The sequence below is a fragment of the Scardinius erythrophthalmus genome (assembly GCF_964197995.2).
Source record: "Scardinius erythrophthalmus genome assembly, chromosome: 3".
Taxonomy (NCBI): Eukaryota; Metazoa; Chordata; class Actinopteri; order Cypriniformes; family Leuciscidae; genus Scardinius; species Scardinius erythrophthalmus.
Genome location: NC_138223.1, coordinates 18,294,157 through 18,311,647, shown reverse-complemented (window position 1 = coordinate 18,311,647; position 17,491 = coordinate 18,294,157). Strand labels below are relative to the sequence as shown.

Below are 17,491 nucleotides of genomic sequence, written 5' to 3'. Positions count from 1 at the left end.
TCTGGAGGAAAAATACTTCATGGTTTATAACAATATTTTGAGCAAGCATAGTTTAGTACAAAAAAAAGTGGTTCTACAGTATATTAGTTTTACAGTAATGAAGTCCCATAATCTTCTACAACTCACAAAGCCTTTGCACAGTGTCAGTTACTCTTCATTTAAATTATGTCTGTGTTTTATTTTTCACATTTATTTTTAATGTATAGTCTATTCACATATTCCTTATAAATTCTGCACACAAAGAGAGAGGGCTAGAGGTCACTAACCCATTTCTGGCCATCTCTGTAATTGTTACAGTTTTTCACTTTCATTGCCATTCCCTGTTGGCCCATTGTATTGATCCCTTCTCATTATTATCAGGCTTATCCCAAATCCACTTCACCAAACACCCTAATTCATGTACCATAGCACAAATCAGCAACCTCGTGATATCGAGGCTCTTGACAGAGAAAAGGAGGGCGTTAAATTCAGTCAAACACCCAAAAGCTTCTGCGTAATTAGGATATTTTTCTTTCATGGTGTAGCCTACCGGGGTGTTATTCACTCTAATTGCGTCCTTCTCATCGGGGAGGTATTGTTTCAAAAGAACCACCTATTGATTCTGCACAAACAAGATTAAGCATGATTAGAAAAGAACAAATAATGCACTTGTAAAGGCTTTACTGTCTGCCCGGGGTTAATAACAGGTTTCTTTAGCATTCAGGTCCTTTTTCTTGGAGAGGATGTCGTCATTTAGTGCACACAAATTAGGATCATATTGTATAGGGCTTTGTTATGAACAGCAGGAATCTATGCTAAGTAGGAGATACTGACTGGGTTGCACATTGAAAAATGTTCAAATTGGAGGCTAAATATTGATCAAAGTAGACTCGTAGTTATTAAATTCATGATCTTTGTTCAGTGGAATTTGCCCTGTAGTTGTTTTAGGTCCTAACATGAGTTTTTAATACTCGTTTTAGCATTAATGTGTGTGGAAAGTAAGATTTTTTTTTTCTTCTCTCTTATTCTCAGGAGCCTTTCACAACATTCTTCCTGAATTTCCAAGGTGGGAAATTTGACCATGCAGATCGCACTTTCTCCTCAGTGTCCAGAGCCTGGAGAAACTGCCAGAGGGACACATCTGACGTGAAGGTACGTCCATGTATGTGCATGTCGACGCACATGCATACAGTATGGATGAATTGTCATATTACCATAGAAATGCTTCATATTTTTACTTTAAGTGTAATCTTATTGTTAACTCATCCATATTTATACACGTGCACAAAGCTGTCCTTTTTTCTTCTCAGTTGGGGATCAGGCCGTCCCTGGCCTGGATTTGGTTTTCGTCTTCCACTGATATTTTGTTTTTTCACAAATGTGGAGACTATTACATGATTAGACGTTTCTCTAGTGAGTTGACTTCCTCTTGGTAACCGGAGCTTGCTGGGACTTGGTGTGAGGGCAGTTGTCATGGAGACACTGCAGCTCTCTGCCCGGCTGCCCCCATCACCTCTCCATAAAAACTGGCCCTAGCACATGTACGGTCACAAGCAATCCTTGTCATGCTACCATGAAAGCGTCAAGGGTCCTTGATCAAAGCTTTAAACTAATCTTGAATTCGAACTTCCCCCCTTTCCTCCCTTACACTCTCCCTTGCGAAACCCTTCATAACACTCTAACCCTCAGCTGAACCTTTTGTTGTTCAGCCCCAAACCAAAGTCAGACAGCAATCCCAACTGTGCACTGTAGCCCCTCAGAGGCCCTCAAAGTGCTCTGCATTGACTTCAGCAAATGTCCAGACCTCTTGAAATATTCATTACAACAGACAGCCATTTTGTTAGCACGCTCGTTGCATGCTGGCCTTTTTTCGGGGGCTGATTGCACTCATTTGATAAAAAGACATGTGGCTCACATTACATGGTCACACTTGATATCGAAAGCTTACTCAAAACCCAGTTTGGTTTCTGCGTAAGGTTGTCACTGTGGATCAGCATAACAGGATTGGCACACATCAAAACTGAGTTAAGGACTTGACTAAAAACCTCGAAATTACCACCAGTTTATTTGACTTTGAAGCTGTGGAACATTTCAAACATGCTTTACCCTGCTCAACCTTGCAAAAAAGGTCTGATAGGTGCAAATGAGAAGCAAAGGGCCTTCAAATGTAATAATGTATCAATTTGCCATGCTGTTATCCCTTTTACTTAAAAAACAAAACAAAAAGCACAGCAGTCCCCCACATTTAGAAACACCCCCTCATTCTACTAAGGGGTGAAAAGCCTTTAGCAGTTTTTGTGTCCAGGCTAAATAGAGCTATAATGGCGTAAAGCCATGATCCTGTCTGTCTCTAGCCAGGCAAACTCTGGCCTGACCTTTAACCTCCATCCCTTGACCCCCGTGCACTAGGCTGAAAGCAGTGCGGACACTGAAAGTTTCCCCTCAGGGGAATCAGAGGGGGCCCAGGGGCACCCTTCTCTATTGACCCACAGCAGGACAGGATTTTGGATCACAGGTTTTGCCCTCTGACCAGTTCTGCTCAAGGGCCATTGCACATAATAGCACCTCCCGTACCCCCGATCTCGCTCTCTCTCTCCCCCACCACTGGTTAAGTGGCTTTGGGTCTTTGTGCCGCCAGTGAAGACGCCAAATTTACGCCAGACTCCATACATGAACCTTAGGGCGCCTGGTGCCATTGTAAAATTGTGACCTTTTTGTTTTAAAGACTTCGGTTTTAAAGAGAGGACCAAAAAGAAGCAAGGCAGGAGGCTAGTTTTGAACTTCCACCATTTGTTTGCTCACCTAATTGGCCTCTAGAAATGCACTGAGGAGCTGTTTTGTAGATACATAGCATTCAAATTGAGGGTCTCTATCTGTATTATGTTATATTAAGTATAGTTTACTGACATTGTAATTGCTGGTGTTCCTCTTATTATTATTATAGCCCATAGAACCGCTTGCGGGAAAGTTATGAAATTTTGCTCACAGATACAGGATAGTCTAAACAGTCACCATAGCAAATTTGTAGTCTCTAACCCAATCCCTCTAGCGCCACCAATTGTCCAAATTTTCACTCATGTTTATGCTAATAACTTTTGAACCATTATGGCTAGAAATTCTTTCCGTCATGAAAAACCTACTTTCGAACTCTTCCCAGGACGTTGCTCTGATATGAAAATTGAACCAGATCATCTTCATACCATGCAGACAAAAAGTTATGGAATTCATGTCAATTCTAAACTAATTTTACGTAGTGCTTGCGAAAACAGAAGTAAGGCTGTATCTCCGCAACACTTTATCGTATTCAGACCAAACTTGGTACATGTTATCACATGCATGACCTGAGGCTACATGCTGCGTTTCGGCACACCGCCACTGAAACTTCTGAACAGTTTGTCCAAAAATCATATAAATTGTCTTGTTAGATTCAGGGCGTCATGCTGAGTCAACTGAGATCTATTTTTTTTTTTTTTCATATCGACCATTTTAGGCGTCGGCCGTTTAGAATTTTGTACCAAAATGCTAAATTTTACCTCATGAATTGAAATGACAATGAGAAACGAAATGAGATATTTTCACCAAATTTGACACATACATGTATGGGCTCACTCTGAGGACACATAAAAACAATAGTGGGACTGTGCCTCTTGTTGGCACTATAATAGACAAAATATGAAATTGCCGTTGACTTCAATACAATATTGTAATATTAAATGCTTTATTTTATGAACGCATTAGCATATCGTTACGAAACTCAGTATGAGTCATCGGTACCATACCTTGAAGGTACTCAAAAAGTTTCGGCAGCGCCACCTTGTGGTAAAAAGAAAATTTCCAAAAATGCTAATAACTTTTGAATAAATTTGCCTATTGTAATGACACTGGTCTTAATAGATTATGTGGGTTATGCCGAAAACATAGATACCAATTTTGCCATAGGCAGCCAAACTTCCTGTCTGTCATCTTTATTTTCTTTTAAAACCTATTTTTTCGAACTTCTCCTAGACCGTTTATCTGATTTTCACCAAAATCGAATTGTATCATCTCCAGACCGTGCCGACAAAATGTCATGGATTTTGTGTCGATAGATGAAAGTTAAGGCAAAATGCCAAAATGACTATTCAGGCTTTATCTCTGCAATGCATTGACATATTGACACCAAACTTGGTATATGTCATTGTCACCTCACTCTGACCACACCACATCAAGTGACAAATCATTAAATCATATTATTAGTGACTGTATAATAATGCCTAAAATCATCTTAAAATGTCTTTAATTGCTCATTGTTGCAGTTGGTCTGACACTCCCAGACATGTTGGCTTTGTCATGTTGGTTTGTTATCGTCTTTGCGCTTGGCCCCGATAATTGCTGCTTGCAGCAATATTTTAATTTGTTCTTATAAGAATGTTTAAATTTAGGCCTAAAATGTTATTCTTCCACATTGAAACATTAACCATGTGGTTATGCTCTAACCTTTGCATGGACCCATCCTAGAGAACAGTAGATTCAGTAGGTTCAGATACCAGTCTGTGATACAGAGTGTGTGATAGACTGTCAGTTAGATGGTTCTCCCAGGGGACTCGTGTTTCTGCAGAGCAAGAGCTTGTTTATGCTCCTAGTACTAACTTAACACTTCCAGCTCGAGTGTGTAAATGAATGTATAAGGTATAATAAGATGCAGAGAGACAGATGAATAGAAGAGTGGAGTGAAATAGAAATTGAGGGTGATACCAAGTACAAGTTAACCATTTTAATTTGATGGCCGATATTTTTACCCATAGCTTTAACTCTATTTCTGTCTTATTATGAATTGACAGGGTCAGATATTGGAATTAAGTTGACGTGCTAAATGACATGCTATTTTTGAGCACTTGAATTGATCAGAAAACACTTTAGTTACAAAGATTGTTAAATTATTTCTGTAAAACCTGAATAATATTCAAAAGCTTTAACCTTGTGATTTCATTATGTCCCTAACTTTCCTCACCACTTTTTAAAACAATGTGACGCCCAAGCTTGTCATAAAGGAAGAAAGAGGTTTAGTGATATTTACCATGCTTTGACAGCAGTGTACCTCTGCACTGCTGTTTTGATGTTCTTTATTAGGATGACCTGCAGTCGCCCTTTATGTGAAGATTTTAAAATATAAAACTGGAATAGTTCCAACCGGATCATTCATTCAGAGTGGCAGCGTGGCACAGATTAAAGGCTAAAGATTCAAAAAAGGAATAACTGATTCCTCCAGTCCTGATTCTCGTTTAATGAGCTGTTATATTGTATAGCTATCTAGTATGTCTTGAAATACTTGAAACTGGATACATCTGTATTAGGCAGTAAACATCATTTCTTTCCTGTTTACTTTCTTGTTTGGAATGAATTATTAAATGAGATTTAAGAAATACATTTTTGAAGTGTTGAATCAGTGGAAATATAGCTAATTTAGGGAGGTCAAAGTCATTGCGTTAAGGCATGCAATTAATTAAATACGTTGTAAATATGATGTCAGAAAACCCGAACATGCTAAATGATTGACAGACAGAGACTATTCTGAGTTTGGGTCGTCCCCTGACACTTTTTTTTTTCTTCAGTTTGAGACATAATAACAACTTTAATAATATTTTTATACATATTTACACATTTTTTTGTTTTATTCTTTCTTTAAAAATGAGCTAAATTTAATGCATCAGCTACCAAAACTTTTGAGAATAATTAAGATAACATTTTTTAATGGATTGCCAGCCCTAATCTAATTATTTCATAATTTAATAATGTGAAATGTGTAGTTAAAAATATATATTTTTTCTTTTTTTCTTTTTTGTCTCACAGGAATTGATCCCTGAGTTCTATTACCTCCCAGAGATGTTTGTCAACTCCAATAATTACAATCTGGGAGTGATGGATGATGGGACGGTGGTGTCAGATGTGGAGCTGCCGCCTTGGGCCAAGAGTCCTGAGGATTTCGTACGCATCAACCGACTCGTACGTTCACTCTTTGTGTCTCCATCTCTTTTCTTTCTCTCTGTCTCTCTCCATCTTTCTTTATCTCCCTTATTAAATTGCGGTTAAAGTGATGATTGCAAGTTGCTATGGCCAGAGTGTCTTTCTCTTTGTATCCATATGTGTGTGTGTGTGTGTACGCTAACGCTGTGACCTGTTTTATGCTGATAATTACAACTCTGATATCAATCTGACTCTCCCATTAATCATCTCTTTCTGTGTCTCTCTCTCTCTCTCTCTCTCTCTCTCTCTCTCTCTCTCTCTCTCTCTCTCTCTCTCTCTCTCTCTCGCACACACAACCACAACCCCCTCATCTAATGTCACTGTTCTGACATGCACATAGATGTTCACACACTTTCACTAAGTCCTTGTGTAGGGTTGCACAGACTTTAGTTGTTTGATCACTATCAGGTGAAGTGCTGGTTGCTCTTTGATGTGTGTTTGTGCTATAGGACATTAGTAGTCACAGGCGTACTGATTGCACTGTTTTGAGCAGCACCGGTGCTGCATTAATTTGCTTTATATCACGGACTTAAATAGCATGCCATTGCTTCTTGTGCAGTGTGTCAAGTGCTCAATCTAAACTAACTGCATGGCATGGGCAGCTTGTAACCTGTAATAAGTGCAGATTAATGGTGACATGAGATCCTTTATTGTCAAAGCTCTTACATCTTCGGGATAAGCTGTCATCCTCAGTAGTATCTGCACATTCCCATGCTCTGGTTTATTTTACTGTCTTGATATTGTGTTGCTTTTGCTTTCACTATGTTAGCAAATTAGGCCATGTACACAGTGAAATGTTTTAGGAGTGACAGCTACGTTTAAATATGGGTGTGACTGTGAAGAAGACCATTTGATGCAAATATTCTCATTATTATTATTATTATTATTTTCATTTAAAATTCAGTGAAATAAATATTATCATGGATATTATTGACAGTTTTCTATTCATCATAGAATCCTGGAAATCATGTTTTCCTCAAAAATATTGAGGCACAGCTGTTTTCAACATTTATTATACCTGTAATAAGATATGTTACTTAATCAATGAATCAGCCTATTAGAGTGATTTCTGAAAGATCATGACACTGAAGACTGGAGTAAGGATGCTGAAAATGATGCTGAATATTCAGCTTTGCCATCACAGGAATGCATTATATTTAACAGTATATTAAAATAAAAGGATTATTTATCCTGTATGGGCAGCTACTGTACTACCACAGCTAGCCAGCACTAATCCCACACTACGTTCAACTGTTCTGACTATTCTTACCTCAAAACTGCTCTGAGATCAGTGTGATACCAACTCCTCAGTACTACCTATTATCCTATCAATTTCTGTTATACACTCTGCCTTACAATATGCAAATGATAGGTGATACAGCTGATGCATCTGTAATCAGCTTCCATTTCCTCACTTTCCTGTATCAGGATTTATAAAACTGATCTCAGATCATTTTTACTAACACTCAATTAAGCTCAATGTATAGAGCAACACAGAGAGACACAACACGAATTGATTGACTTGGTCCAGTGTGAAGATTTACTATTGATCTGAACAGCAGGAATCGAGTGAAGTAAATGGGCAGGCATGTAATGGAAATACCATCCCTGTTAACCTACAGTGCTGTACATTGACCATTATAACATATTACATTACATGATCTTGACAAGCAAAGTTCATTATTAGCATTCTAAAATTGTCTTCTAAAAGCTTGACAATTTTTCTCAACTTTTTTTCCACTTTGATATTTTCATAATTCTCTTATCTTTTTTTGTCCATCCATTGAAAGTCCTGTGACCTGTTTTATGGTGATAATTACAACACTGATATTAGCCTGATGCTTTCATTCAGTTCTTTCTGTGTCACACACACACGTTAGGTTCCGGTATCTTTATGGGGACTACAGACATAATGATTTTTATACTGTACAAACTGTATATTCTATCCCCTTACACTAACCCTACCCCTAAACCTACTCATCACAGAAACCTTTTTGCATTTTCAAACCTTTTTGGGACCGCTGGCTGGTCAGGTGATCTCAGGTTTTACTATTTTTGTGGGGACATTTGGTCCTCACAATGTATGTTAAACAAGTACACACAAACCCCCTCATCCAATGTAACTGTTTTGCACACAGACATTCACACTCTGTATGTAGGGTCGCACAGACTTTAGCTGTTTGATCACTATCAGATGCTATTTGATGTGTGAATGTGCTATAGGAATATACTTGTACTGTTGTGAGCAACACCTATACTGTATTAATTGGCCTTATATCACAGACTCTGCCTGCCAACTAAGTGCATGGAAGTGCTTCTGTACAGTGCATCATATCTTCTGACACAATCTAAACTAAATGCAGGGGCAGATTGTAGCCTGTAATATGTCTACATGACATGAGATCCTTCAGCTTTGCTATCACAAGAATAAACTACATTTTACAAGAAATTAAAACAAAGAAAGTGTTATTCTAAATTGGAACAATATTTCAAATTATTACATTTTTAAAGTACTTTTGTTCAATAAATGCTTATGAGCATATTAAACTTCTTTCAAAACATTTAAAAAATCATATTATATTTGATTAATAATATATAACCTCACACTGTACAAATAGACATTGTAAAAGTATTCCATATGAATCAAGCAATATAATCAAAGTGTGCTGAAGTGACACATAACTTCATATCTGTTTTGAACAGATGTAATTTAGGTTTTTATTCATAAATCAATATTGATCAACACACATAGATAAAGCGCATCAAATATAGTAAACACAGAAGTTCTAAAGTGCTTACTTGACACACAAAAACACACAAGGTTTCTTCTTGCATGTCAAGCAACTTACATTAAACTGCTTGACTCATATGAGTTACTTTAAATTGTGTGTTTTTGTACTTTCAATGGATGGACAAAAATAATGAGCAAATATTAAAACTATCTTAGTTTCTGTTCTGAAGATAAATAAAAGGTGAGTAAAAGATGACAGAATAAAATTTTGGGGGTTAACTCTCCCCTCAAAGTGGCAAAAGTGTGGACACATCTACTAATTATTTACTGTATTGTTAATTTTATCCTCATTTTATAATATAAGTTAGCCATTAAATCATTGTCTGCAATGTGATAATATTATACAAAAATAAAGAAGTATTACAAGTATTGTTGATAGTGCAGGGGAGTTTTGTGCTCATGAGAATAAATTCTGACCTAGGTACATTTGTATCCGTCTACATATGCCAGATATGTTTTCGCTTGTGATACTTACGAAGACAATTTGATCTTTCTCTTTTGATCAGTCCTTGTTATTGACTGTTTGTTTGTGCAAGAAAAAAAGTGTGAATCATAAGGTTCCATGTGCTCTACGCTTAGCTGTGGTGTCTACAAATGTTGTGTTGAATCTTGTTAGTGAAGCTCAGCAGACACTCTTCTGCAAGTAAAGTCACAGGTTTTATCCTCTTTTCCAGTAATTAGATTTTTCAGTTGATCTTTTCATAATCCCAAAAAAATGCTCTGATCTCTTACCGCTCTTTGTCAGCAGTTACATCCCAGAAACCTCTCATTAACATGATCTTCTCTGTCTCTCTTGTGTGTGTGTGTGTGTGTGTGTGTGTGTGTGTGTGTGTGTGTGTGTGTGTGTGTGTGTGTGTGTGTGTGTGTGTGTGTGTGTGTGTGTGTGTGTGTGTGTGTGTGTGTGTGTGTGTGTGTATAAAGTGGGCATGAGCACCGCTGATGACTTATAGCTGGCATTAGGGGATGTCAGCTGTTCTACTCTGCTACAATGGGCTACATTTGTAATGAGGGCGCAGACTCAGTCAGAGACAGACACATGCAGCAGAGAGCTAATGGCCTGCTACACTCTTTAGCTCATCTGTCACTAATGGCCAGAAAACAGCATGGTGCACACACTTGGTCATTTATGTTGTATAGATGATTAACAGCTAATTAAACTGCAATCTGCACAAGTCACGCTAAATGCATGCTTCCAGAAATAACTGCACTCACCATTGGTACATACTGTTTTTGTGAGCGCCTATGTATCCTCAGAACAGCAAAATAATTTCCTCAACATAATGCAAAATAATCTGTTAGCTCAAACAAACAAAAACACTGTTTGCGTCAATTTTTTCCATTAACTTTTAATGAAATTACTTTCAACCAACAAACTACATTAGAGGAACTTAATAATTTCTTAATAATTTCAGTCAGTTAAAATCCACAGCAAGTATAGAACATGCTAAACGTAACTTATTTTGCATGTAAGTTTAATGAACAAGTTTATTTGTCACTGGCATTATTGCAGTCATTGCTTATGGTCAATGTAGTTTACATTCATGCATCTACTCTTCAGCACAATGGTAACCAAAAAACTTCAATATAGTAGAAAGAAACTCATTTAAATGTCAAACATAACAGCATTAAACACTAAAAGGTCTTTCTTTGTTAAAAAAAAAAACAACGTAAAATAACGCTTAATTTCAACATTAATTCTCCATATCTAGTCCTATGCAAAGCATGCTGGAACTAGAAATCCACTGGCCAATTTCAAGTTATCAAGACAATTTTATTAAGTTACTAACTTATTTTTTTAAATCAATGCTGAAATTTGAGTTTACATTACACACAATATTAAGTTAATCTAATGATCAACATTATTACGTTGACAGAACTCAATAAAATAATGTTTGCAACTTAAAAGGTTTAATTAAATGAATAAATCAGAATTTGTATCTTGCAGTCATGAATTTAAGTTGTTAACAGTTCCCCTGAATAACTTTCCAGATAACTGATCTAGTCTTAATATGCTTCAACCTAAAATTACCCCAGAAATATGTCCCTAAAGATTCAGTTTCCTAACAATTCTGCTTTCTTATTGGTTCCATTATTGATTCAGAAGCAAATATATTTTGCATTTATTGTCCTCAGCTGTCTGTTGCCAAATTATGATATCAGAATGGACCAGATATAAATATTATAAATAAATGTAATTCATTAATTTTAAAAGCTTTTTAATTACTTTTCACGGATGTTTAGAGGTGTCATATATGCAATCCAGTAACTAGCCCTTACTATATATAAATTTGAATCTTTCATTAATTCCTTCATTCACTTATTCATTTATTGAATTGTCTTATTTGTTGTCATTGGCTCATGCATTGGTCATAAGAGTCATTTGTTCTGGAATCAGACTACACTGGTTGTGTTATGTGGTTTTGATTCGCTAAAAAGCTTTAGGTCAAAATATTAATTTATTCTAGAATTGTTCAACAGTGGTCATACTGTATATTTGTGTAATGTGTATGTGTCATTTCTGAAGCACCAAACGGAAATATAATGAAATACAATGAAAAATAATGTTTTTAAGCAAGTTTCCCAAATGATGCGTTTCCCCTACTCTCTCCAAACTGTCTTTTCCCTGGGTCCTGTTATGTTAAATGGTGCTCACACTGGGTAGGATTCATGAGCATTGTAAATACATAAGTTTAAGGATGTGTGTTGGATTAAATGGGTATTTTAAACAGACCCCTGCTGAAATAAAAACATTTCCCTCTCCCTCTCTTCTCATAGCCTTCCCTCCCTTTCTGATGTCACGCGACACTCACATCAGCAGCGATTGTTGTTTTTACCACAGGGTCGAGGGAGAGGTTAAGAACTTGATCCCACCCGCCAGATAACAAGTCAGCTCTGGCCACTGTCATGCTAAAGAACATTCCACAATACATGACTAATCCTTCATCACATATTCACCCAGATATAACCGCAGCAGTGGCAGGTGATTGTAGACTTAACTGTGCAGTGACCTTGGACCAGGTTGCTCTCCATAAACCTCAAAAAGATCCTCAAGAATTATAAGGGAGATGTTTTCAGCCTAGTGGACAACTGTGGTTAGTGATGCTAACTAACATACTAGTGCTTGCTTATCATGTGTTGACATTGAGGTTGATGTACTATAAGTGGCAGTAGAGTGAGAAAGGTGTTAATATATTCGTGTTAATATTTAACTGTTTAGTATTGCATCAGCTATTTAAAGGGCATGGTCATTTACTGGAAAAGTACCATACTGGTCTAATTGCAGTACAAACTGTGTAAACTACATGTTTTATACCCTTTGACTACACTCATATCACAGCTGGTAACCACTCCAAGGCTTTAGACTAAAAATGACTTGAGACCGTTAAAAACATTTAGTTGCCAAATGACTTTTGTTAGTTGGCAAATTACAGAATCGATTAACATAGATGTATTTAAGAAGTATGTCATTCATATTCATGTTTTATCACAAACCAGTGTGGGATATGCATTAAACTGTCATTTTAAGCTTCACCGTCATTAAAAGATAATCTAGTATGAGAAGTAGTTGCCATATAGTACATAGTGTACTACTACTGCAAACACAGGAAGCAAATATGCGCTTCAGTTCACTAAGTGCAAATCTTCTTATTTTACTTTTTGTCATTGTTAATTGATTAATTTATTGCTTCAGACATACAGTTGTAATCAAAATTATTCATCCCCCATTGCAAATCAGGTTTATTGGCAAACTTTACAGACTTTCAGCTGTTTGCAATGAACAAATCAAACAAAAGTAATTGAAATAGCTCAACACAACAAATATTTCAAGTGGTTTCCTCAAATTCAACTGAAAATGCTACTTTTAATGACTCCTGCAGTCTCAAAATTATTCAGCCCTCTGAATAGAATCCCTCACAACAGCACAAATCTGCAAAACAGGTGTCGTCTCAAGCACACCTGATGCAACTAATCAGGGGCTTCATTAGTTGCACCAGGTGTGCTTGAGCTAGAACACACAAAATATCTGATTTGGCTAGGTTTGTTGAGTGTCACGTTTGAAATATCATGCATGTTAGAAATATGAGAATGGACATCAAAAGATGATGTCAAATGATATCAAAAGAATGGTCCAAAAATTTAAGAGAAGATTTCATCGGCGTTCACAAACAAGGAACAGGAGGTGGTTGCAGCACGCAAACTCAAGAAACTCAATTACTGAACTGGAGGACATTGCTCATGAGAAATGGGTTAAGATTCCTCAGAAACGCTGTCAGAAGCTGGTGTCTGGTTATACATCTCATTTGCAGGAGGTCATAACAGCAAAAGGGTGTTCTACTAAGTACTAAAGATGCTTGCCATGAAGGGGTTGAATAATTTTGAGACTGCGGAAGTTATTAAAAGTTGCATTTTCAGTTGAATTTGGGGAAACCACATGAAATATTTCTTGTGTTGAGCTATTTCAAATAATTTTGTTTGATTTGTTGATTTGAAATTTGACAATTTGAACAATTTGATCTGAAAGTCTGTACATTTTGCAAATACACCTGATTTGCAATGGGGGTTGCATAATTTTGATTACAACTCTATACATTTTAAATATGAGCAACTAGTTGCTCATACTGATATTAAGTCTGCAAACATAAACTTTACATCATAGTAATAGTTCCCAGTTTATTTTCACAGTCTGTATATATATATATATATATATATATACAGTACTGTACATGTTAGTATTTTCACTCAAAAATGTTTTTAAGCGTTATTTATATCTTTTGCTCTTGTGTGTCAGTAGGAAATATTAGTTTACATTTCCAAACATTCATTTTGCCATTAATTGTAATAATCCAGTTAGATTTTTGTATGCAAGAGAAGTCTGACAACAGCCGGTATGCTCCACGCAGAGATCTGATCTCACCATCATCAAGTCTGTCTGCGATTACATGAAGAAACAGAAAAAAACTGAGACTGACTAAATCCAGAAGAATTGCGGCAATGTCTCCAAGACTCTCAAAGAAAACTATACCTATTTTTTTCCTGAGCTCCACGCCACCAGACTCAAGTCATATTATACTGAGGACACTAATGCAGATGACAGTTGATCATCCACAGAGAGCATGTGCACGCATCAGATAGAAATGCCCTTATGATCTGAAGAGTGGCACAGTGACAGGGGACTGTTGTAAAGAATCACCGAGCTTGCAGATGCATGCATGTTTGCTTTCACAAATGTCAGGGTGTATTTGCTGATTGTAGGAAATTGGCTGAGTGATGAAAAGAATTTGATATGCTCCAAAACCAGGACATGATGCTGTGGTACAACGAGTTCTACTCTTGGTTACAACTTAATGTCATCTTTCTTGATATGAAAATGTTAGTTGTGTGGCATGTAGAGTTGCTTTCTATTTAGAATGTCCACATCAGTCACATATGAGTTTCTCTTACAGATAGGATGCTGCCATTGTTGGCTCAATAGGTTTTGGAACAGAGGTACTGTGTCACATAGTCAAGTATTTGTGTTTGCTAACTATTTGGATGACAATATGTGTATTATTCTGTTAGAACATTTGTGAAATGAACAGTCTAGTGTTTTACAGCACAAGCTTTTTTAGTGTTAGACTATGTTGAAGTCTACACTATAAAAATGAATTCATAGTGTTACTTGCTGTTTCTTTGTAATTATTTGTGAAATTTACTAGCAATTTCTGAGTGAAAATACTTCCTACACCAATTAAGTTTTTTAGTTTTTTGTGCGTGCCAGCTGGGACCGATAACTGATTCGCCATTAAATCAAGCTCACACTTTGCTGAGAGACAAGTGCCATTTTAAGTTGAGCAAAAACATGCAGAAGACCGACATACACCCGTGAACGCAGCGTTCTGAAGTTTGTCAGATTTATATGATGACAGCTTTTTGCACTTACTAAAGTGTGCTGGGATTTTGGGTGAGTCCATTAAGTGTTGTTGCCTTGTGTGGGAACTGAAGGTCAACACAATATTCTAATGGTGATATCACATGATCATCTTTGAGTTGAGCTTGAGGTTTGGTACTGCCTTTGATTTAAGTTTCATCACAAGAGCCGAACACGTGTAGCAGCAGACATCTAAACTGAGAGGATACGTCTGAGTCATGTCTTATAGCGAACTTCGTCACGAAACTCCTGTGTTTCCCACAGCCCGTCTGCAGGCTGCATGTCTCCATATGAAGACCACAGACGTCTGCTGTGTCAGAGGTCATCAGTGTTTGCATTCTCCTCTCATCTCCTCACGCATTCTTTTCTGTTCAAACACATCTATGGCCATGTCTTAATGCATCTCAGCTCACGCTGTCATCGCTAGTGCTGATGTGGCTACTGTACCTTAACTGTCAATACTAACAGGCTGGGAAAATGATGTCACCAACCAAATGTGGGCATTTTTTCCTCAGTGCTGGGTTATTTTGCCTACCAACCACAGTTGTAAACAACCAAGCTTGGATTGGCCTTCACGTGATGCGTTGCGGCAGTTTCATCTGTGTATTATATTTTGTCAATATTTTAAATGTATGAACATTTTATTTATTTATTTTGAAAAACAATGTTTTTTATTTTTTTATTTTTTATGAGTATTCTTTTTTTAATATTTTCAAACATTAGTAAAATTGGCACAAAATTTTGTGTGTGTGTATATATATATATATATATATATACTAGCATGCTTACATAGTACATACATAAAAGTACTAAAAGTACTAAAATTACTACAGGAAATAAAAATAAATCTGAATTACCTATTAAAAAATAATAGAATAACTAACAGAAATGAGAAAGAATATAACAAAAGAACATACATTTTTTATGAATATTAGAATAAAAAGAATTAAAGTGAAACCTGAAAATATAAAAATAAAAGCTAATTCAAAATATTAATAAAAATGATAATATAATATAAATACTACTAAAGTAACACTGACAGAGACTCCAAATCCACTTGATCACAAGTATAACACTAGACAAACTCATTTTAGTGTTTAAATAAAGTGTAAACCTTTTACTGTGTACAGTTTAAATCAAGGTGTGAGCTAAATGACTACTTTCTTACTAATCGGTTTTGCATAGATGACATGAAGACAGATATTTCTCAGAATCTGCCCTCCGCTTCGCACTATGTTTGTTTCCTTTACCATTTCAGCTTCTGATAGTGGAATAGAGTGCATGTGTCTGCACAGTATCTGCTTGTGTTGTCATGATGATTCCTCCTCTTGTGTGATGTAATGTTGGGAGTAGAGCGGAGCCTGTGAAATACTGTGATCCACTGCAGCTGACACACTCACCCACTTTACAAGACTCCAGAAGTTCCTCTCTTCTCCTGTTTGAAAGACCAGCCTGTTGATGTGCATGCTAGCACGTTTGGTTGTTGTGTGATAGGAAGAAATGCACCTTAGCCTTGGAATTCTCCTTCACAGTCATTCACTCAAGCATGCCCTGTGAATAAATGGAGAAATTAATTTTCAGCATGGGTGCAACTCATTGGCCTCTCTCTCACACATACACACACGATCACTCTCACCCCGTCTGCATTTCAAACCAGCCCCGACAAGGACGACAAGTTTAGGGCATCCATCATGGAAATCACTGACCCTAGATATCAACATTCACACCAACAGCAGAGCATCTTAATTTACTGCTGCTTCATATGACTCTGTCCTGTTAAACTTCTGGGGATTCTCAGGGTCACCTTACATGTACCCCAGCCGTAATAGGCAGAGAATGATATACTCATGTATGACATTGGCCTGGGCTTTTCTAGGGTTAATAATGCATTCCACTGGAAATAGGAAAGGTCATCAAAGTGTACAGTCTCTATTTTTTAATGCTTATTGATGACTGATCAAAGACAGTAACTGAACTTTAAAGGGAAATTCATTTTCATGAGTGCAAGTGGAACCGAAATGGTTAAATATTTTAGCAGCTTTTAAACGGTTTTAAACTGAATTATTAGGATTATGGTCATGAGACAGTGAATAATTAGTCCTTAAAAAGTGCTCTTTCCGATCTTATATAATAAATGTGTGTGTGTGTATATATATATATATATATATATATATATATATATTATTATTATTATTATTATTATTATTTTATTTTTTTAGCTATTTATGTATTATTATTATTTTATTTTTTTTCTAATTAGTTTGTAGAGCTCAGTGTTCCATTGACTGTTTGGCTAAAGGTTCAGTTCGTTAAGCTTATAGTTAATCTATAGATATCATGAACTAGCCTAAATTAATAATGCTGCAAAAGCATTGTTCATTGATAATATTAATTTCTAATTTAATTTAATTTAATTTGCTAATACATTTTTAACATTTCAAGGTTTACATTAAAGGGATAGTTCACTTTGAAATTACATTTTGGTATGTTTTAGCTTACCTGAAGGGCATCCAAGATGTAGGTGTCTTTTTTTCCGCAGTAGTTTCAATTTTTATATTTTTAGGTCAAACCGTTCTTGTCTGTCAGTCATTTCATGCAGGTCTATGGTCACGGTCTCAAAGAGCATGCACAAAGTCCAAATTAAAACAATTCCCCATCGTCCAAATTAAACAATTCCCCATCGTAAGTACACATTGACGGCCTAAGACACGAAACGAGCGGTTTGTGTGAGAAAACGAACAGTATTTATATCGTTGTTATCTCTTGAACACAGCCGCGTCCAAATGATCTGAGGGCGCGGGCGGGTATAG

General features: G+C 36.6%; 1 protein-coding gene across 2 annotated transcripts in view; it reads left to right on the top strand.

Annotated features, from left to right (window-relative positions):
- The window catches only part of lrba (LPS-responsive vesicle trafficking, beach and anchor containing), a 275,018-nt gene that overhangs the window by 214,493 nt on the left and 43,034 nt on the right, over positions 1-17,491 (top strand). For both annotated transcript variants that reach the window (XM_081361109.1, XM_081361108.1), the window contains exons 45-46: positions 1,012-1,131; positions 5,809-5,961. In XM_081361109.1, the coding sequence (XP_081217235.1) occupies positions 1,012-1,131; positions 5,809-5,961 (273 nt within the window). The remainder of the gene's footprint in view (positions 1-1,011; positions 1,132-5,808; positions 5,962-17,491) is intronic.